The sequence below is a fragment of the Chaetura pelagica genome, unplaced genomic scaffold, assembly GCF_000747805.2.
Source record: "Chaetura pelagica isolate M959 unplaced genomic scaffold, ChaPel_1.0 scaffold147, whole genome shotgun sequence".
Classification (NCBI taxonomy): domain Eukaryota; kingdom Metazoa; phylum Chordata; class Aves; order Apodiformes; family Apodidae; genus Chaetura; species Chaetura pelagica.
This window is the reverse complement of record NW_009954194.1, coordinates 4,793,728-4,817,873: the sequence shown is the minus strand read 5'-3', so window position 1 is coordinate 4,817,873 and position 24,146 is coordinate 4,793,728. Positions and strand designations below refer to the sequence as shown.

Sequence of the window (24,146 nt, the reverse complement as noted above, 5' to 3'; positions counted from 1 at the left end):
AAGGCAGTGGTGGAACTGAACTGGCAGGGGGGTCCCTCTCCCTAAATCCTCTTCCAGACCCAAAAAACCCAAAGCACCATTGCATCACCTGCATAGCTGGGCCCATCTATCTGCACAGCATTTCTTTTTCTTGGAACACTGCCCTTCAGCAAATTATTTAAGCATACTTATTTTCGTGCTGTTCCCTGCAGCACTGGTTACAGGAAGCAGCACAAAGGAGACTAGTTGATTCCACTGTAATTGTGGCAGGAGCAGGAAGGTTTCCCAGCAACTGGTCTGTGTGGCAGTGGCCTCTGGAGCCCTCCCAGAGCTGGCACCCACTGAGATTTTCTGCACACATGCCTGCACAATAACCATGCCAGCCACCAGAACAGCAGCAGGCAGCCCTTTGGAGCTCAGAACAAATGTGCTTTTAAATAAAAGTCACTGTTAGAGCAAAGCGATTTATACAGACTTTTACCTACGACCAAACGGTCTGTCTATTCAGAAAAACACTGTAACATATTCTTTCCTGACTTTGAACACACTGAAACCACATTCTTATCTTTCCGGAAACAGTTCTGTTTTTAATGGAGAAGCATCTGTTCTGCAGCAAACTCACTGTCATCCATGAGCCACAAGCATCTGTATAAACAATGTCTTCCAAAGTCTGGAGCTTGAATAGCTACTCACTTGTGAGAACACAGACCCACCCGATACGTCCTTTTATCTTTTCTATATTACTTCCAGGAAGTAATGGAAGGATAGCACACAGAAAGCGTAATTTGCTAAGTTTCCACTGGCCATTAAAAAACAAAAAATAAAATCTACATCTTCTTCCTACGGGATCAAAGTATTTTGAAATAGAAAGTATACTTACGTAAGCACACACATACGTGTATAAATACACTTCTGCATACACACATGTATATGTGTATTATACCTACATCTTGCACAGTTAAATACCAACTCCATTGTCTTAACAAAATTAAAGATAGAGTCAGACAAGCTAACTTAAGACAAGGGTGAAAAAAGTTTAAGATAGGATTGGGCAGAACTGTGTCAACTAGTCTACATCTGTGTGCAAGATCACAGTGCCTCTCTAGGCACAGGGAGGAACACAGTAAATTGTTCTTGAGATTAAACCAAATAGCTTCAATCTGGAGGCAGGTACTCAGCAAGAAATGCAACAGGTTGCCAGTCCATTCGTACAAAGACCTTGAGAAGCGCCATCCACAAGCACTCCTGACAGAAGTAGCTACCAAGTGCTTTCAACAATATGCACAGAAGTACAAAAGGGGGTCTGATGTGTCCCACACACTTAGACTTCAACACTTCAGTTCTTTACTTGTAAGTCAGTTGTGGGTTTTTTGTTGTTGTTTTTTCTTCTTTTTTTAACCTATATATATTCTCAGAGAGAACAACTGGTCACATAAATGAAAAGAAAATCACTCAAGAAAATGCAATAAAGAGTAGTCTATCAAAGCAAAACTACTAAGGGGAATGGAAACCATCCATCAAAACAGACTTTTTCTAAATCTCCAGTTTCTAGTGTTGTTCCTCAGGATTTCTTCTTCAGAATGTAAAGCTCAAAGCTAGACAGGAGTGCTATTAACATGCCTGCACCATGAAGATACCAATTTTTAGTCTCTCCTACATTAAAAAACCTACCTTATTTACAAGAGCACCATATTAAAATATTAATCCATTAAAAAGATAACCTGGTGATTTTTATGCTGTCAATCCAGCTATTCTCCAGTGTGTTGACAGTCTTCCTTTTCTGATACGCCTTTTATTGCTTCCTCCACACACATGCTTTTCACAGCATTGTCTAAGGCAGTATTATTTTAACACCTTTCCTCTTATCATCGAACATAGCAGCCTCTGCCCTCTTCCCTTCTATCCCAGCCACTGCTTCTTCTGGCATCTCCCTGTTCTGTGCATAGATCTAGTTTAGTTTAATACTCTCAGCTTGTAGTTATAAAAAATCCTTCCAATGGTATTTCTCCCATCAAATGCTGGGAGAAATGAGCCTATCCATTACGTATCCTTTTACTCTCCTACTCATGTTGCGTTAAAATTTAGTCCCAGTGTAAAAGCCAAGTCAAACAAAGCCCAAGTTACACTATCTTCTGTGCAAGAGGCGTATGAAAATTAAGGATCTCAAGAAAAAGCAGCAGGAGGCCTGTGTGAATGAACAAAAGTCTCCTGACACAACTCAGATATAAAGAGGAAGCATACAAGGGGATGAAGGAGAGGCAGATAACCCTGGAGAAACAGAGACATCACCTGAGTATGCAGGGGAGGGGCTAGGAAAGCCAAGGGCCATCTGGAGTTGAATCTGACAGTGGATGTTAAGGACAATGAGAAGGGCTTTCCACAGGGACATCAGCATAAAAAAAGACTTAGGAGAACATGAACCTATTACTGAATGGGGCAGGAAACCCAGTCACAAAGTAGCAGTAGGCTGTTGTACTCACTGTTTTCTTCATCTCAGCCTTTACTGAGGAACCTTGCCTTCAGGAATCCCAGGTCCTCCAGACCAGTGGGAAAGCCTACTGCAAGGAGGACCACATTAGGGAACTTTTAAACAAACTAGGCATATACAAGTGCATGAGACCTGGTCAGACACACTCGTGAGTGTTGAGGAAACTGTCTGTTGTCACTGTGAGGCCACTCTCAACTATCTTTGCAAAGTCCCAGTGACCAGGTGAGGTTCTTGAGGACTAAAATAAAATAAATGTCTCTCCTATCTTTAAGAAGTACAATTCAGGGAACTACAGCCTTGTTAGCCCCACCACCATCCTTGGGAAAGTAATGGAAAAAAGTCCTGAATATGTACTCAGCAAGAAATGCAACAGGTTGCCAGTCCATTCGTACAAAGACCTTGAGAAGCGCCATCCACAAGCACTCCTGACAGAAGTAGCTACCAAGTGCTTTCAACAATATGCACAGAAGTACAAAAGGGGGTCTGATGTGTCCCACACACTTAGACTTCAACACTTCAGTTCTTTACTTGTAAGTCAGTTGTGGGTTTTTTGTTGTTGTTTTTTCTTCTTTTTTTAACCTATATATATTCTCAGAGAGAACAACTGGTCACATAAATGAAAAGAAAATCACTCAAGAAAATGCAATAAAGAGTAGTCTATCAAAGCAAAACTACTAAGGGGAATGGAAACCATCCATCAAAACAGACTTTTTCTAAATCTCCAGTTTCTAGTGTTGTTCCTCAGGATTTCTTCTTCAGAATGTAAAGCTCAAAGCTAGACAGGAGTGCTATTAACATGCCTGCACCATGAAGATACCAATTTTTAGTCTCTCCTACATTAAAAAACCTACCTTATTTACAAGAGCACCATATTAAAATATTAATCCATTAAAAAGATAACCTGGTGATTTTTATGCTGTCAATCCAGCTATTCTCCAGTGTGTTGACAGTCTTCCTTTTCTGATACGCCTTTTATTGCTTCCTCCACACACATGCTTTTCACAGCATTGTCTAAGGCAGTATTATTTTAACACCTTTCCTCTTATCATCGAACATAGCAGCCTCTGCCCTCTTCCCTTCTATCCCAGCCACTGCTTCTTCTGGCATCTCCCTGTTCTGTGCATAGATCTAGTTTAGTTTAATACTCTCAGCTTGTAGTTATAAAAAATCCTTCCAATGGTATTTCTCCCATCAAATGCTGGGAGAAATGAGCCTATCCATTACGTATCCTTTTACTCTCCTACTCATGTTGCGTTAAAATTTAGTCCCAGTGTAAAAGCCAAGTCAAACAAAGCCCAAGTTACACTATCTTCTGTGCAAGAGGCGTATGAAAATTAAGGATCTCAAGAAAAAGCAGCAGGAGGCCTGTGTGAATGAACAAAAGTCTCCTGACACAACTCAGATATAAAGAGGAAGCATACAAGGGGATGAAGGAGAGGCAGATAACCCTGGAGAAACAGAGACATCACCTGAGTATGCAGGGGAGGGGCTAGGAAAGCCAAGGGCCATCTGGAGTTGAATCTGACAGTGGATGTTAAGGACAATGAGAAGGGCTTTCCACAGGGACATCAGCATAAAAAAAGACTTAGGAGAACATGAACCTATTACTGAATGGGGCAGGAAACCCAGTCACAAAGTAGCAGTAGGCTGTTGTACTCACTGTTTTCTTCATCTCAGCCTTTACTGAGGAACCTTGCCTTCAGGAATCCCAGGTCCTCCAGACCAGTGGGAAAGCCTACTGCAAGGAGGACCACATTAGGGAACTTTTAAACAAACTAGGCATATACAAGTGCATGAGACCTGGTCAGACACACTCGTGAGTGTTGAGGAAACTGTCTGTTGTCACTGTGAGGCCACTCTCAACTATCTTTGCAAAGTCCCAGTGACCAGGTGAGGTTCTTGAGGACTAAAATAAAATAAATGTCTCTCCTATCTTTAAGAAGTACAATTCAGGGAACTACAGCCTTGTTAGCCCCACCACCATCCTTGGGAAAGTAATGGAAAAAAGGATCCTGAATATAATTTCAGAACACAGGATGGTAAAAAAGGTGATTGTGAGAAGTCAGTATGGAATTACGAAAACAAAATCCTGCCTGACCCAACCTGATAGTCTTCTACAATGAGATGACTAACTTGGTGGTTGATACACCACTCCCACAAGGTGGGGATACTGGAGAAATGAGCCAACATGAGTCTCATGAAGTTCAACAAAAGGAAATACCAAGTCCTGCATCTATGGAGGGAAATTAGCCCAGGCACCAATACACACAGGAAGCCAAGAGGCTGCAAAGCAGCTTTGAAGAAAAGGACACAAAGGTCCCGGTGGACAAGTTGAATGTAAGTCAGCAACTTCCCTTTGCCACAAAGAACATCGAAAAACTCCTGTGCTGCATTAGGAACAGCACCGCCAGCAGACCAAGGCAGAGGTCATCCATCTACTCACCACTGGTGAGCCAGCTCTGAGCTTTCCAGTACTAGAGACACATGGGAATAGTGGAGCAAGCTCAGCTGGTCATGAATACAATTAAAGGCTTGGAGCACCTGATATACAGAGAGAGAGGCTGGGAAAACTTGTTTTATTTAAACAGGACAATAGACGGTGAAATAGATTTGCACCTAAATATGTAAAAATACTTGATAGGAGGGCATAAAGAAGACAGAGCCAGACTCTTCTCAGCTGTATCCAGTGAAAGGACAGGAGCCAATAGGAACAAACTGAAATACAGAAAATTCCCTTCAAGCACAGGAAAAGCAAAAACTTGTTCACAGTGGTTGACCACTGGAACAGGTTGCCTGAAGAGGTGGTGGAGTCTCCTCCATCCTTGGAGATACTAAAAACCTGACCAGACAAGCGACTGAGCAAACTGCTCTAGCCGATCCTGCTTTGAGCAGTGGGTTTAGACCAGATGATGTCCAGAGGTCCCTTCCAATGCACCAGCAATTCTATGATACTATGAAAACTCATATATTCAAACTTCTAGCTGTTGGATTGGACTGAATTACTTTAAATGGATTTCTGTCTAATGGATCAGGAACATGTTCAGTGCTAACAACTACATCTTAAGGATCACCAGGGTATCAACAGTTTGGTTCAGGTAGAATTGCATTAACAGTACAAATCTTTAAAAAAATAAAAACTTATTCATCTCAGAAAAAAATGCTGTTATTACTTGGAATTCCATCTTTTACTGAAGGTACTCAGATATTCTCCTTTTACTGAAGGTATTGTCCTGAGAACAGGAGAAGTTGTCAACAATTTAAGGGCAAATCAATTTTTCACAAAAAGATTTCATATCATCCTGAAAGTGACAACTAAGTCTTGCTGAGAAGAGACATTTTCACTGCCCCAAACCAACGCCTGATAGACACAAATGCAATCATTCCATTTGGAGTGCCTTACAGTGCACTGAAAACTGACAGGAGAGCAAATAACTTCCTTGTCTTTTTTCCCTCTCTACAGAAAAGGTTTTAATTATGCTAGAACTAAGGCAGTTTTACCAAATAAAAATATTGTAATTGCCTAAGTGGAATGAATAGGTGCAGTAATTAAAAACATGCTAATGCCCTTTAGCTATTCAACTGGACTATGTCAAGATCAGTTTTAAAACAACCTGCACTGGGATCCTCTAAGCAGGATCTGGGACATATGAGTGAGATACTGCCCAGGAGCTGTAGTTCATCCTGCCAAAAGCCTAATTGTTTGCTTTTCTGTAGCTTCTAGGACAAACTATAACTTTCAAACACAAGACTAGCAATACTGTCTGGATATACACTCCTGGTACACTCCTGCAAATCAAGTAGAAAAGCCAACAGATCTTCTCAGATCATCAACACAAACAGGCACAAAATATGGATAAACAATGCAAAAGAGCAGTATTTCAAAGTAAGCTTCACACTCAAAAGAAGTAGAAGAATAAAGGTTAGGCAAAAGTTAAACATCACAGAAGTGCATGGGAATTACTTGGATTGAAAAACTCAAGTACTGAACAAAAGACAAAGTCTTAATCTTACAAGAATACTAAACCAGGTAAGAGTACTCCAGCTTCTGTCAGGAATACTGACATGCATCTATCCACCAGTATGCACATTAATTATACTTTCAATGTCTTACCAATCTATAAGATAGATGTCTGGAGTTAAGTTGTTTTTTTTGAAGTGAGCAAATAACTTTGGCAGATTTTCTTCAAAGAATACCTCAAATGCAGCAAAGTAAGTCAACATCTGGGAAAATACAATGGGGAGAAAAAAGCAGTTAGCTGTATTAACAGGCTTAAATGTATTATCTGTTGTTGGATTAATGCTCTTCAAGAACAGGATTCTATGAATTACATGATACAACAAAGAGTTTAACATTTACATAAACTACAGCATCAGCAAGAAGATCCATCCTATATACTGTTCTCATACTAAAGAATTTAATTATTGTTTTGGGTCCTGGCCAGCTTCCTTAGGAAAGAAAAATGCCAGCAGGAGAGAAGTCAGATTTCTCAAAATAATTATGATAACAGAATGGTGCTTTATGCTTGTGAGAGTAATTCGATATTACACTGAACAAAATCCAAGTCCCAACTAATAATAAAATGAAATAGGGAACTAAAATAATTTAACAGTCCACAGCATGAGTGAAATATCCAGTTAGCTTCAAATGTAACTTATACTGTAACAGCAGACTTTCTTTTTTACCATGCATTTTTAAATGAGAGAATAGCATTTCTATTGCAAAAAGGGAGAGACAAAGTTCATACAGAAAAGTCAAAGATCAAGACAAAACACATATGCAAGAGGAACAGACTGTAACTCCCATCTGATATCGAAACCTCTCAATTGTATTCCTCTTAACAAAAATACTTTGCTGTTATTTCAAAATTTGAATATTTAGGTCAAATATCATAATGGAGGACACTGAAAATCTTCCAAGGCAACTAAGAGTTAAAAACAAAAGGCTTTTTCACTCCCCCCTCTCCTCTTAATACTATGGGGAAAAAAGTTAAGCAAAGTTCTTGAATGGTTCAGGAATTTCATTTATCCTAATTAAAATTTTATTGATTTTATTATCCTAATAAAAGCAATCAAGAATGGCTGCAATTTCTTTGAAGTATGAGGTCTATCAGCATGCTTCTCCCCAAAACACCATGGCAGTGAAGGGAAAAGAGGAGCCTTTTGGCTGAAATTCTTTTAAAGAATGACACAATTCTTTCCCACTTTTTTTAATGTCCTTACAAAAATTTCTCGTCTCATCTGAATGAAGTGACAGATGGTGGATTACCTTCATTAACAGCAGCAAATAAAAAATAGAGCCTGGAAGTCAGTAAGAGTATAAGGCTTAAAAGCCAGGCAGAGATGGGTGTATTCTACAGAAAGGCTATGTAAAATCTCTGAACCATCAGCTACAGTTCTGCTTCCAAAATGATCTGTTTACATGTTGGCACCACAGTAAGACAGTTCTGCCAAAATGTTTCAAAAGTAAGTTAAAGAAGTAACAAACAACCACTACAATCACATTTATCGATAGTAATGCAAGTAGTTCTATTAGAAATGTAATAGTAGTTCAGGTATTTATCTTGATCAAATCAACATTCAACAACACATTTACTTAGAAGCAAATTCAAGCTTAATGAAACTGTAACCAACAAAAAAAAATAAAAATAAATTGGTATAAATTACCATAATTTCCACAACTGACATATGCTGGTTTTATTTTTTTTTATTTATTGTATGTTACAATAAATCAGCATTTGGTTATTAAATTGCAAAACTGACAGAAAAAGAGGAGGGTAGACAGCAGATCAGTATATTAACCATAGGAAATCAAACTCTCCTACTGTATGTCTCACTAATCTGTTTGAAATACCAGGTGTAAAGTTTTCCTTGTGGTGTGAATCATGGCTTTGTAATTTAATGGTATGTTAATATTATTTCAGCTATCACCATCTCTACTCTTCTGTAAGCATTTATTGCTCACAGAGTCTCCAGGCTACCAAAAACAGAGCATATCAAAAACCACTATCTTAGCTAAAAAAGTATCTTATTCTAGCAAATTTCATTCCAAAATAATCTTCACAAGAACCACATTTACACACTGAATGCACATTCATTCCAAAATAATCTTCACAAGAACCACACACTGAATGCACGACAGACCAATGCTTTCTATGCTGTGGTACATCTCCCCATGGGCATTTACAACTGATGAGATTTGGAAGATGCAACAGGGAATTCCATATTTTTTTTCCAGCAGGAAACACTAATACGTTCCCTACTGTCCTACTGCTCAAGCAACCAAAGTCATTGCTGTTGATGTCATCTACTTCCTTGATTAACTTCTCCTATTTGAATTTCCGAGAAGCAGATCCTATTTTCCTAGCGTTAAAAGGTAAGTAAGTGAGAAAGAAGTACAGAATGCTACCTATTAGAAAGCCCCAACATTTAAAATAGATTCAAATCACATTTTAAGAGATGTGTCTTATTTTGCAATGGTATACAGGCAGCACAGTGTACATGCTAACAAGGAATTTTAGAGACTCCAGAGAGAAATCATGCAGTGAGCTCCCACTGAAAACTGGAGGGGTCTCTACCCATCTGAGTCCCTCAGGCTACTTTTCAAACACAGCTACAATAAGAGATGGGAAATCTGGTTCTCCCTGCAACAGTTTATTTTTAGCAATCTATTAGTTTGGGATAAAAAGCACCTTCTAATATAAAGGTGTTTTCTGCTTTCAACCAGTGTTCAATTTGAAAAACACCTAAAATAATATTCTTATAACTATTCTCTGAGCTGAATAAAAATAGTAGCTGCACAAGTTTATTCACCTACTTGTTCCAAAGGTTAGTGGGGTGTGCTTTGGTTTGTTTTTTCTGAGGGGGGTATATGTGTGTTGGATTGTTTTTATCAAGCGTATTGCTTCAAAATAAGTTCTGACTCATTTTCCCAACTACTACTTTTTAATTAGCATTATTTTTTTTAAACTATTATTTTTTAAAAAAAACTTTCCCTCCACGTATCTGCAACACGTAGTTGACAGTTTTCTTGCATACTTACAAGGCCATGGTCCACACGGAAAAACGCCATCTGACAGGGTTTATTTAAAAGGTTAGAAAAAGCAATGAAGGCATCTGCAGTATCCAAGTTCAAGATCAATACTGCTGCTATGAATGACATGCCCTGTACCTGAAGAAATGAGAAGTGTTACCATTCAGCAATAACTATTCTGCCAAGAATATTGCCTCATTTTGTCCTTGTAATCACTAGTGTTTAATGCACTTAAATGCTGAGCAGCTGAAATCTGTTAAACATTCAGAAAGGCAGGGTTTTTTAACACACGTGACACTTTGGTATTGCATGTTCAGAGCATGGAAGCTACTGATCCCCACATCACCTCCTTCCAAAGACTCTAAGCAAAACTCCCAAGACAGGCTAGGACAACAGCATTTTCTAATATGCAGAATAAAGATTTTTCTGAATAATAAGTTGTTTCTAAGCAATCACTTTTCTAGGAATGGGTCATCTATAATGCTTATTTGTGGAAAGCCAGGCTAGGATACCACAAACAAAGCTTGTTCTCTTCCTTTTTCAACAGATTACCAGCAGCTACTGACAACTGCAACGGCTCATTTGACAAGCAGGAAGTCACATTTTAAGATTAAGCTCTTGTTTCATTTACCAGAAGCTTATTATGTGGCTGCATCATTCTACGAAGTATGCTATGGAATCAGTGCCAAATCTAGGCAAAGCTTCCTCACTCAGGGGGTGTAACGCTGCCACTGTAGTCACATGGACCAAGGTGTGACAGTCCTTCCTGAAAACCTGAGGAACAAGCTTCTTCCCAACACAATAACAGGTTCCATGCCAAAAGAAGTACACCAACTGATCTGCCCTTTTTCTAGTTTCCAGGCAGTCATGTACAGCAGTTTTGGCCAAGCACTGAATGCTATACACAGAATAGGAACATTATCTTTCTACAAAACAACTGCTCCTGAATAAAGAATACGCTTGCTTATATATATGTGTGTATGAATGTATGTATCTCTCTCTGCTCTGGGGAAAAAAAAAAATTGACTAAAGCATCTGAAATCCACTCAGTCCTCTCATAATCACTACTTCAAATACTTTGAGGGAGCTCAGGTACCCTCAATGGGCACTGCTTTAAAGACTTGTTCCAGAAGCTTACAGTGCTAAGGCACAGAAATGTGTATGAAGAGGATTCAGATAATCAACTCAAGAGAAGAGTGTAAGTAAGACTGCTATTAAGAACAGTATGTACTCCAAAGGATAATTTTAACTGCATCTTCTGTCTCCAATTTTCAATCACTACTGATACTTATTTTTTGAGTTTGCCAATTACTTAACCTGTTAAAAAGCTTAAATGTAACAACAGAACCATTATAAACACTTCTCAAACATGTACTGGAACAGAGGAAAGCACACAGAAACCCCATAAGTATTCATAAAAATAATCCAGTATTGGTCTGCAAAGGACTGATTAACACAATCCTCTCTCCCTCCCCACCCCTGAAAAAAGTTTTCTTCACTTACATAGCCTACATCAGGTCTGTAACAAGTATAGGCTCCTAAAATACTGTGCAATGTGTCATGGTAAGGACCACCCTATAATTAAACAAAAACAAGACAATATATGTGAGTATGTAACAAACATATTAAAAACCCTTCAGCTCTACAGACAGTATTCCATTATTTCTCATGAAAAGATATTATTTCCCTATGAAGCTTTGGACAGCCCCAAGTTTTTAAAAATAATTTTGACTTTAAAAGCATGAAACAGTCCTCTATACCACATTTATCACAAATGCATACAGTTCTTTCAATACATCAATTACATATTACATACTCCTTCAGATTTGAACTCCACAGGCTATTTCACCACGGGACAGGCAAGATTATGTAAACTTAATTTCTCTGAGATGTCAAGATATACGTTAACATTGCTTACCTGCTGGAATATACATAGATTAGGAAACGTTCTTGAGATATCCAGTTTTATTAACTCCAAGCTTGCTTCTCTGTCAGCTGCAGAAAATCCAGCATCTACAAAAGCCAAAGTTACTGCATTTGTTAAAAGAATCAGTGTATGCTCTTTCCCTCCCAAGAAAGGAATTAGCTTTTGCACAGCTCACACTTATTTCAGTGTGACTACTAGGGAATAAAGGTATAGACAGGACAATTCCCTGAACACAGCACAAAGGGTAAGAAGTAGATATGACCTGACTCAAAACAACCCTACAGTGGATATATTGACCCTCAGTATGTTTTGAAGTGGTAGAGGGAAAGATGCAGGACAAGGCAGGCCAGGTACTCTACTGCTGTCTGCTGACAAGACATTCAGCAGGCAGAAGGCTGTTATCCTGTGAGCCCTCAGCAAAGCTTCCCAGTGGCTCCTAAAATAGCTGCCTCTTTAGAAGGTTGTGGTGGAAGAGAGAAGTCCTAAAGCAGACACTTCTGATGGATACCACCTATCACTACTACCATCAGTTCTCCTTGCAAATCATGTTTATTTGCTCTTTGTATGTGTTGTTAAAGATCATGGATGTTGCAATATGCCCCCCATAACTGAAACAGATCTCACACAAAGTACATTTCTAAAATACTAGTTTTCTTTCTCATATTAAAAAGTTTTATTTGCATTTTCTGCTCTGGGAAGTACAGCTGGGAATTACCTACTGCTACTTATTGAGCAATCAAAAAAGAACAGTTGTCACTAGCCAGTGTTTACAACAATCACATGAGCATTTATATTCCAGGAAATAAACTGCAAGAGGAAGCTGGAAATGTACTACATGCCATCTTACTTAAGATGCAGACAGTCTTAAAGGAACAAACTAGGGAATTCCCAATAAATATTTTTCTGTTGATAAATGCCAGTATATACGTTCCCCTTTTTCTGCTTAGCGTAATTATTTACCAAAGGCAGTTTATAGTATCTGCATGTAGTTTTACACTGTCTCAAAACTAGACAATTCCTCCAACTAATCCGTAAATCTCAAAATACTTCATCTGCAAAAATAAATTGCTGCTCTCTGAAACACACCCAAGAGATGGGCTCAAAGCTGCCATAAGGGACTAAAATGCCACGTTGTGCTATAATTAGTTTCAATTCTAAAACTACAGATGCAGAGAACTATTTCAGTCTTGCAATTAAAACTGTAATCCCTAAACTTTCCTAGGTTTCCTATAAATTAGCATCAAAGACGAACTGTACCTAGACATGACTTATAAAGAAAAAAGAGTATGTTTTATAAAAGACTATGTTTCATCAAGAAGAAATAAAAAACTCAGCAATTTCTTTCTTACACAAAAAGCAGCTTTGTTTTCACCAGAGGCATCTTTATAGTTTGTTGGGTTGTTGTGGTTTTTTTTTTCTAAAATCCGTGATTTCACTTCAAGGAACAATTTTACAAAATTGCTTATTTTGTAACACAGCATAAACCCTCCAGGTAAAGCCCACCTTCACATTCTGCTTCCGACCCTCCTGTGCTAAGTGATCGCCATTTCTCTTTGGCACGTGCCAAGCAAATATCATACAGTTCTGGAAAGAGATAAACAGATAAAACCAAGTTCATTATTTGTTTGTGTCCCCACTGCCAGGTACCACCTACCTACCATATGAGAAATGCTGCCCTAGTCATTACAAGCAACAGTGTCTCTAACACAGGTGTTGAATTTCTAGGTAGGTTATGGTTCTAGAAGACTTGTTCCACTGACCTATAACTTAAGTAAAAAGGACAGACAATCTAGGCACAAGCTGCATTTTACATTGAAGTATTTACTTTTCTTGCAGAGCACTGGTGTTCAAAATTATAGTCTGATGAATAACTGGGCTAAGTCTAGAAAATTCCATGTAAGAATGACACCCAAAGTAACTAAGTCCAGCACAGAAAAGCAGCACAATACAGCAGGAGTGCAGGCAGTCTATCACGTTCCCATGCTGGAATTAATTATATATGTTAGTCTTTCAGACCTGTGTTTTTCTGTACCCTGAAGCAGCACACTATTTCTGTTCTCACAAACACACATATAAACAGAAATACAAATTTTCCCAGGGTCTTTTAGTCTCTCACAAACCTAATGTCTTGCTCCAAATCAAAGGAAGCATGCTATATGCCCACTCACAAGTATTACTAAATTAATATTTCTAAGTTATTTTTTTTAAAAAAAGCTTGAGTCATTAATTCTGGCCATCTCCGTCTAACATCAAAGCCAGACACAGCGACAACAATAATAAGAAACAATCACAGTAGCAGTCCTAGAGCAGTTACAAGATTAAAAGACACAGTACCTTTGAACAAAACACATCAAAGTACCACAAAAACAGTTTAACTAGATAACAGCTCACACCCACACCTCAGGCTCTGACAGACTATAATAAATAAAAGACTGTCCCTTTCCTATTTCTCTTTGTAAGACAAGGTAGGGAAAAAAAGACAGCCTCACCATGGGTGATGTTTAGCTCATTGCCAATTGCCAAGCTCCAGACTTTGCCTCTCACACTAGGTGGGATTCCCTGCCACCACAGCTCTCGAACTTTTCGGGAACAACACCTGTTTAAAATAAAATGGATTATTCTAAGAAGTATTTCATTGCCAGCTGAACTGAGCACGTGTCCTACCACTGCTGAAGGGATCCAAACCAAAATTAGTATCAACAGACCACCAAGTCAAATGTGGTTTGCACATACCCATTCTTTAGTACTATTTTGCTTAATTCCTTCCAAGTTAATGGCTTATTTTGACAGAAGCACTGCAACCACAGTAACTCTAATCTGCAAACACACTTGACCAGTAAAAGTCACAGGGGACAGAAATCAACGCATGAAAATGAAATCCAGATCTATGCCACTGCCTGTGCTAAAGACTAGACAGACTTAAATCTCCATGTAAAATTAAATACAGAAACACATTATGGAAGTTTACTCTCTCCGCTCTGTCATCCCCTTGCTGTGCAATTGAGACACGCAGTTTCCCAGCCAGCTTTGCTGTGCTGTGCTTTTGCAGGAAATTGGTTAGCACTTGATATTTTTTAAAATAACTCTGTCCCTACTTCTCTTTTCCATCACTTGATTATCCCAGCAGGTGCACCACCCTGTAATTAACGAGGTTTTGTAATACCATATACACAGTTCAATCTACATCTGATACTCTTTAACATCAACAGCTCAAGCAGTCAAGGAAAGCTTACTTCTGATAAATGCATGGTGTTCAACCATTATGCTTTCTACTTTTACATCCTCTACCACAGGTAACTTCTCAGTGTTTTACAGTTTCTGAATATTAAGAACCTCCATTAAAGACAAATAATAAGAACTGCCTCACTTCTAGCCACCTTGTAGGAAGAATGAAAACATGTTGCTGATCTTCATTGTAGCTTTCCAAAAGCTACTTTCAAACAAAAGCTTCCAAGACCATTTAAAATGAGACATGCTAAATTTATGACTTCCCTTCAGGATGGAGACTCAGCAATTTTAATTAAAACTCAGTACAACATACTGTCTTACATCGTTTCCCAGTTGGGCAAGATTTCATTGTTCCAAGTTAAAACAGCATTGCCGATGCTGTCTTCCAGTTTACAGCGCTCTTCCAGTTGTTTCTTTCTCTTCTGGGCTTCCTTAAGCTCTGCAGAAAAGCAATTATCTTTTTAAGTTAATAAAGCCAGGAACCAAATATTTAGAGTTAGCTATTCGTGGGTATATAGTAATGTAAAAAGCACACTATGTTCACCTAAATGTACAGTGGGCTGTTCCAATTCTAAGTATTTCCCAGACATACAGCAAGCTAAGCAGCAACGGCAAACGTGAAAAAAAAAAAAAAAAGTGCAACTGCATAAGGTTCATTTTTGATGGATGTGACAAAGGGAGTTGGAGAATATATGGCTACTCTGACCCTTGAAATCGAACCACATTACTAACTTTGAATTAGCATCTCTGACAGCCAACAGCACCACCTAGTAGGACAGGTCAGAGTATTTCTTAATAAAGTCCCACCTCTTTTTTATTATAGACTCTAAAATACAAGCTAAAATAATACAAATTATGTATTTTGCTTTCACTCTTACGTGTGATTTATATATACTGTCAGGAAATCACAAAAGCCACATGTTGGATGCTACTCAGCATACGATTAATCTAAATGTCATACATCACAAATATGAATGTACTGAAAAAAAAACACTTTTCGCGTTAAACAGACTTTGCATGTTTTGCATTATCGTTCAGTATTTCTTCTTGCATCATAAATTACTAGTTTTTTCCAGAGGCAAATTTGTTAGAGATGTAATTTAACAAATGCAGGCAAACACTCTTTATAGCAGCACAGTGGAAATACAGGACTTGGTATGCACAGGAACACTGTCTACAATACAGGAAGGTACTGACCTGGCAAGGAAAACTGACTGAAGAAACACAGGACCATGATCAAGGTCTTTGGAATTAACACACACAACCTGATGGGTCCACTTTAAAGGCCAAGATGTGCCTGAGCAGAACCACACCAACTGCCTCCTAATAATTTCAGCCTTGATATGAGCTCTCTGGAAGCCTGCCTAAATGTAAGCTTTTAATTTTTCTCTAAACATAAAGAGGGTGTTTACAGTCTTTGATTTCCTGACCTCTACACAATACATTGCTTCACAAAGTTGCACATCCAGAGTGGCTTTTGGGAAAATGGGTTTGTCAGGGTATTTATCTGGACAAAATTATATACTCCAAGCCAGTGAAGCAGCAGCAATGGGACCTGGCCCATTTTCTAACCTGAGAATCATCTCATTTCTCCCAAACCATCTACCTTATGTGCAAAGAAAGAATGGAGAAATTTCTTTGGACTACTACATATTAAGAGGACATACTAACATGGGAGTCACATAGTTAGAACTTTATTGGTAGGTCACAATGTTCAGAACCACATGAGGGTACTTTTATTAATATGTCAGCTGCAGAAAGCAAGCAAGTTCTGTGTTCCTATCACCTTTTCACTGTTTCATATAGCTCAGGGATCTGGCCAGCTGAACAAAAAAATATTTCCAGTAGCTGTCACTAGACACAATTCCTATGAATCCAGATTTCTTATTATTGTAATGCTTGTTTTTATTAGAAAACCCAGACAGTCAAAAATATCAGCACAAGAAAACCACAACTGTCAGCTCTACCTGATGTGCACCATAAAGTATTCCTGAGACACTTCTATAAACAACATCCAACAATAACTTACGAGCAGAACCTTGGGAAAGCTGTCAATTTTAAGTGGGAGACACATTAATAAACATAACCACACACATTTTCCCAAGTGGAAAATTATGCATTTATGTACTACAGTCTCAATGCATTGTTCCTAACATGAAACTATCAAATATCCTGTAGTTATCTAAATAAGTCTAGCCTTCATTAATTTGAATCTATTCAATATACTAGTATGTTTTTAAATGCACAAACAGATGCCACAATTATTTAAGAGTTACAAATTACTATTTTTTTTCCTGCTGTATTCTAGGATTGATTTACTTTTCAGCTTAGGGTGAGGCTTTTTAATTAAACTACCTTAATTCCTCTCTCTTTTCTGGATTGATTCTTCTTTTTGAGGAGGTACAGAGCCGTCACATTTCAGAAAAACAGACTGACATGAATGCATTTCAGGTTTAAAAATACCCTTAACTTCTCTGAAGACAAGAAATTCCATCACCTCTTTTTTTTGCTTGAACCACCATTTCTTCGTACTGTTGCCTGTGTTTCTGAGCTTCTTCTGCTGGTTTTGCAGGCAGGTTCCTTAAATTTGAAAAATAATAATAATCAGTATTTAAAGTTGGCAAGCCTCTCTGAAGAAAACTCTAGACACTTCGAAAAGAAAAACATACACTGCTTCTTGTCAAAACATTTGATCAAAACACAGACCAACAGACCCTTGGATAGAATTTTTTTTTTGCCAGAGTCAGCAGAAGAGAAGGAAAGAACACTGACCAGCTATGACTACTTTTATACACAAAATATGCTGAGTAATTTCCTTACGTTTGGTAATTTCAGCATTTTTACTATTAAACCAACTGAACCCACAGGCTGATCTTCATAAATAAAGGGAATATACTGGTTTATACCAAGCTGGTAGTTTTGATTTAAACTGATCTATACAATTAAGATACAAGACTGTACTGTCTCTTACCACGCACCTCATTTAGGAATTAAATCCACCATTGTCTTGACCCTTGCAGCCATGACTCCCTACACCGGCTTCGTTTTCTCCTCTGCTCTCTGAAACTGCATTTATTCTTTAAAGGCTTAACTCCTCTCCCTCACTTCTACAGCAAAAAGGGGCACTAGAGGCATCCTTTGTATTCTCCAGTTATACCAACACAGTCACTTTGATTTGTGACTAAAGCCTGGACTGGTAGCATCTCTGCCATACAAATACACATGCTTATGTCAGACCACATGAACTTTAAGCAAATCATATCTATAAGCAACATAACCACTATGTATCTCAAACAACTACAGGATCACCAAAGCACATGAACAGGAAATGACAAACGATTTTGTACAGTATAACCCTGTATTGTATTTCTAGGACAGTTTAGATCCTGGGTTCATAAAAAAGATATGCAAAAATTCATTCTCATATTCCTGTATGGTGTCACACATACAGCAGCTGCTAGCCATCAAAAGTCACCCTTAATAGTAGTATGCTTTACTACTTACATAACCACATTACCTATATAATATACACAGCCATGTGACAAATGCCTATGAATGTTTTTAAAAATCAAGATTGCTACAAGAACAAGGGAAGTGGATTTTCACATTAGTGAAACCACAATGTATTCTCCTCCAGTTTATGTAAAGTCACCAGAATCTTTTTAAAACAAAGTCTTGGAAAATGGTGTAAGTTAGGGAAAGTTTGGAAAGGAAAATCACATAAAACAATTCAAGTTTTGCCAACTTAAACTCCACCACTTAAATAATTTTTCTGTCTCTTAAACACATCACAATATGTATGAGATGATGTTTAGTATCTTTTAAGAGCCAATGAACACTTTTTCAAGGTAAAGCTACAAGGACTATGAATATTTATTGATTTTTTTTCCTATAAAGTTTTACCTAAACCCCACAAGGGAGTGCACAATAAAAAGTAGCCATTTTGGAAAAAATCTCACTGTATTTTTCTTCCAGAAGTCTTAAAGCTTCATGTCATAGGAAATCAAAAGTCAATTACTTATAGGCAAAAAAATACAGTATGTGAACTGTAAGTAAACAAAAAAGACTATTTAAAAATATTATTTAAAAGGACTGTGAGGACAGCAATTCTGTCTAGAGAAGTTTTCCCTAGTAGACAAAATAAGTGATAATTTAATTGTTTAGAATCTTAGTTTTTCAGTCTATCAACAGTAGGAGAGAAAGCAAAATGTGAATGTTATCCTGTAAGGTATCACTAATTCAATCTATCTGAACACTGTACTTCTCAGATAATTTCAGATAAAGAATGATTTTTAATACAGGTTTTAAATGCTACAAATAAGTTAGTATGTAGTTTCCAGCTGGACATAATAAAACCAGCCAGTAGAAATAATTACTCTCACATTGTTCTAATGTCCCAATAAGTCTTGTCACATACTCCACCAGTCAAGCTGAAGTGTCTTAAATAACCCTACGACTCTGATCTGAGCACTCTTCATATGGATTTCTTGATGCAAACACAGACCTGTGTTATGCCAGTTCTTTACATATTAAAAATGCAGATGCCATGCTTATTAAGCTGGGTACCATTCATAAATTGATTAAACGTGACTGAATTTGCGTAATTCAGGAGCAAACCATGGTAAAGCAGCTGCCAGTAAATCATAATGGAACTGGGTCTGCATGTGCAAGAATCTCCTTGCAGTAATAGAGGCATGAAATAACTGATCAAGTACTTGACAACCTTTAAAATGTGATGCTGAACCCACTGCAGAACAATCATTATATTGTTTCATTATTTATGGAGGTGTGGTCTTTCTCTGAGTAAACAGGACACTGTATCCTTGGTTCTCCACTTCTTTAGCATGTATCAGTTTCATTTTTATGCTTATGTCCTCTGAGAAAATAAAAACCTCTTATTCATGTTTATAAGGCAGAATTACTCAAAACTAGAGCTCTGCTCTCCTATTTACCTTCTTTCATACAATCTCATTGATTTCATTATAATAATGTTATTTTTGCTTGAATAATTTTTCTTATAATCATACTACTTTCATATTCACTACCTTGGAAAAAAATCTACTTCGAATTTTAAGTCATCTGTTAAAGTTAGAGCAACTGAATATATACAGTAAGAAAATCTTTGATAGCCTAATGTTAAAGAGACCCTCACTGTGGTATTTTCCAAAACTTACGCTGGTCTGTCCTCTAAAATAAGTGCTGTAGTGGAAAGTGGCTCAAAATCAAGATTCTTCCTCACATTCTGTTTAGGAGAGAGTGGTCTGTGAGCTCGTCCAGTTTTTTCTTCATATTCCTGGAGAAGCAAGAGACAGGGCAAATTTAAAGAGTGGAGAATACCAAAATGATGTACATGAGAATTTTAACAAGGTCTACAAAAGTCTAATGTTTTGAAATGTCTGCCCAACTGCAGTCCCTTTAAAGCTTTCCAACTAGAGCAACCTCAGAATTGAAAACAATGTTAAAATTTATGTACAGGAGTGAGTTTGGATGTGTTTTTTTCCCTTCCTTCTACTTGTATAAACATCTTAAGTTCCTCTGACTAGCAGCCTCCTTTTACAAAGTACTGCTAAGAATGAGCTTACAAACAGCAGATATTATCTGAGGTATAAAAGAAGACCCATTTAAAATATTTTTTGTTTGATTTGATACATGGTTTTGAAATTGAAGCCAAAACCAACCACAAGCTCTTTGTCTTAAAATCTCATTGTAAGATTTCTCATACTCAAGCTATTTTCAGATGCAACAGTTCAATAATGACCAAAAAAAACCCCAACAAAACAAGTTAAAATCATGGTCAGACAGACCCCACACTTGTTATGATGCCTTGACATAAAACAATCCTAAATCATAACACAGCACCATGTATTAACTTGTTTGTAATACAAGGTCTGGCACACCAGAGCAACACTAAAGAAGAGGCACCAAAATGACTGGGGTCTGGAGCAAGTGACACACGAAGAGGGGCCTAGAGAAATCGCTTGTTCAGCCTTTAGAGGAGAAGGCTTCATAAGGATCTTTGGTAGGCAGCAATAGGACAAACAGAAGGGTTAAGGCAGAGTACGAGTCATTGAGGCACTTGTATCAACAACATGAAGACAACAGGCACAAACAGCTACAAGGGTAATTCTGGTCTAAGGGGAAAAAAAAGTTCACTAGGAAGTCAAACACTGGGACAAGTTTCCTGATATATGGTGAAACTTCAGACCTTGAAGGCATTCAAAATTCAGGTGGATGAGTCCTAGGAACTTGGTCTAAGTAGACTGCTCTGAGTTCGGAATTAGCTCCTCTGAGGTCCTTCCATGCTTAATTATTGAATCATCATGATCTACATTACAGGACCTGGCATTACATGCTATTTTTATTTTTCCTACTAACACTGTTTTGGAAGAAAATGTACCAAAAACATGACTTAACAGGGTAAACCAACATTTTCACATCTTCCAACTACTCCAAAGCTTGAAGTACTATAGCAAACATTAAGTATTCAAAGTATCAGTGATATACAAACAACAAACATGGTCAAACAGTCCCACAGAAAAAACAAAACAAAACCAATCCATATTACAAATACTTTTACATTCAATTTGTAGTTAATTTTGACACTTCCAAAAAGCACCTGCTTTCATGTATACCTTGTTTATACCTTCTAGTAAAAAAACCCCAAAATCATACTGTGAAAAGTAATTATAAATGAACAGTGTTCCAGCCATGGACTTTTTCCTGTTAGCACAAACAGCTCCTCAAATGGTACCAGTTTCTTTCTCTCAATCTCATCTGACAATTATGTCAAAACTTCCTTGGACAATAGACCAAACCTTTCCAACACAATGAGAACAGCCTGGATCATTCAGAACCTAAAACAACATCCCTGCTACTTCTCCTCCAACACCGCCTTAAAAGAAAAGATGGATGAAAAACACACATGGAATGCAGAGAAACGTGGCTGTGCTTTTCTACTCTGTGTCATAAAATTTAATTCTTCTTTAAGCTAGTTCTAGCAGACTCATGGGTATAGGTCTGTGAAGCTCTCGAGACACAGAAAAACTCTCCTTTTTCCCCATATTTTTTAACTGGGCACTGTAGTCTCAACAGTCAATCCTGTGAACCCTGCATTGCTGTGACGGGAAACATTGTCATTAATTTGGAATGTCTGGCTCATTAATTCCAGTTAATACTGCTATGCATGACATCAGTTTGAAAACAAGGAAAAGAACCAAAGAAAATGTATTTTGACTGCTGAATAGTACCTAGCTTTGCTTAGTAAAGGGAGAGTACTTATGCTAACAAAGCTGTTTACTAAAAATAATACCCCTAAGCGAGAAAATAAGCAAAGAACTATAGTAAAAAGGTATTGCAAACAACAGCATATTCAGAAAGCTAAGACATGATTCTTCCATTAATAACTCCTTGCAAGCAGCTGATAGTGACAAGTGTATGAGTACAGCATCATAACATGCTTCAGCTGCACCATCAGTAGAAGAGAACATCAACTGTGCTGACAGGCACAAAGGAAATGGTTATTATTTTTCACAGTTTCTGTTAAAAAAACGATTTCTTTATCAGATATTTTTCACAAATTAACTAGTCAAATATTAACCTCTGTTACTGCTTTCACAGCCAAACTGAACCTTGTTCCTAAATCTAACATTTTTACTTCTTTGGTACACTCCTAGTGAAAGAAAAACCCTTCAGCATCCACAAGAAACTGATATGCAGAAATCACCATATATTGATCTCCCTAGAGCATCATAGAACTTGACAATAAAACACATGCACTCAATGCTTATTACAGTAGAAGTTCCAGAAAAGCTGCTTAATTTTGGCTTAGGAAAATTATGTTCAGGTTCTTCTTTCAACAGAAGCCAAATTGCAAAGCAAAATTGTTTTCGGAAGGTGAGAAAAACTGTACACACTGGGCTGCAATGAGGATTTTATTCCGTACAGTAGAATTAATTTGGAAATCTCACTCAGCTAAGCACGAAGTTTTCCAGAGGCGCACTATGCGTATCACCCCTCCAAAAATTTCTTTGTTAAGGCATGTTTTATTTTAGAGTATGCGTGGTTAGCTGCAGTACAGTTATTCGAACCTCTTAGAGAGCAAAATCCCACCCTGCACTTCAGCAAGTAAGTATTCACTGACATGTTCTACTCAGCACTGCCCTACAGCAAAGAAGACAGATCAGCACAAAAACGGGAGTGGCACATTTTACCAGAAGACAAGTAAGAGTCCTTTGTAGTAATGTCAACCTTTTCAGTGCTAACCAAAAAAGAATAAAAAGGTGTGTTGTAATACTCATTATCTACAAGACTGTTTTTTCATTTTCCCTAATTAAAAAAACAAAAATCCACTCCATCCCCAAAAATCCCCAACAAAACCAAATGAAATTCACAGAAGGCGAAAGTTCATTAAAATTATCTTTTATTCCAGTAAGAAGAGAATGTAATTTTGAACAGAGAACAATGTATCATACAGCAATGAAGCAGATTAAAGCCTCCACAAACTCATTCTAAGAGTATCTGCTGACTGAGCAAGCAGAAATATTTGCACATACAGGCATACTGCAATAGGCTGAACCACACAATAGTTCATTTTAAGCTTTTTCTTTTTTAAAAAAACCCAAACACACACACCAGACTCAAATGTCTCACAGGTACAAATAATTCAGCATCTGTTTAAATCCGATGCTTTAATTAGGGGTTACAAACCTGATATGGTTGCAAGTTAATTTCAGGATCAATTTAGGATGAGCTGATCATCACAATTTAGAATATATCCTTAGCACGGAGATCACTTAGGCTTTCTTCCAGCTTTTGTCTTAACCTAGTCAGCATTCAGCCTCGATAGCTGAACTAGGGTTTGAAGATGTTCTAAGAGAGTGTGCTGTAGATTAAAGCACTGATTTAAAAAACCCAAACCAAACAAACAAAAAAGCCCACAGGAACACACACACCCCCGAAACCAAGATTAATTCTGGGTGGAACCTGGCAGCTCTGCAAGTGAGATGCAAGAAGCTCAAGCTGTGGTGATCCTCCGCAATTCTTAAAGAATGAGAAGCTACGCTGCACAGGGATCCTAACCCATCTCTCACGGGGAAGCACAAATAACCCACCAGGACAGAAAGCAAGTGCGAAAAGATCAACTGCGCTCACCGGGAGGGCTGTCTGAACCCCCACAGGCACCCAACCTCCCCGGGGACCGGCAGCACGGCAGAACTGAACCTACACCACACAAACCGCTCTATCAAGGTCATCCTGTTTTGGCCCTGTTTGCTGAAAGGTAACCACTCTCCGAGGAAGCCGAGTATGAAACACTCCTGCCAGGTGACAGAGCGGCAGACCCCGCTTGCCCGGCCCCACGGCCAGCAGCTCCCAGGGGCGGGGGGGGCTGCCCGGCCGCACGCACACCCCAGCCCCGCACCAGCCCCAGGATGGAGCGGCCCCAGCCCCCCGGTGGGCCCGGGCCGCCGCCCGCCCCCGGCGGGGGCCCCTCGCCC

At 38.3% G+C, this 24,146-nt stretch overlaps 1 protein-coding gene across 1 annotated transcript in view; it reads right to left on the bottom strand.

The window, feature by feature from the left end:
* The window catches only part of TBC1D14 (TBC1 domain family, member 14), a 64,808-nt gene that overhangs the window by 5,699 nt on the left and 34,963 nt on the right, over positions 1–24,146 (bottom strand). Inside the window, exons 5-13 of the mRNA XM_010003142.1 lie at positions 19,827–19,945; positions 17,150–17,232; positions 14,974–15,091; positions 13,914–14,020; positions 12,928–13,008; positions 11,416–11,510; positions 11,001–11,072; positions 9,507–9,635; positions 6,579–6,688 (exon numbers count right to left, since the gene is read on the bottom strand). Of these exons, the coding sequence (XP_010001444.1) occupies positions 6,579–6,688; positions 9,507–9,635; positions 11,001–11,072; positions 11,416–11,510; positions 12,928–13,008; positions 13,914–14,020; positions 14,974–15,091; positions 17,150–17,232; positions 19,827–19,945 (914 nt within the window). The remainder of the gene's footprint in view (positions 1–6,578; positions 6,689–9,506; positions 9,636–11,000; positions 11,073–11,415; positions 11,511–12,927; positions 13,009–13,913; positions 14,021–14,973; positions 15,092–17,149; positions 17,233–19,826; positions 19,946–24,146) is intronic.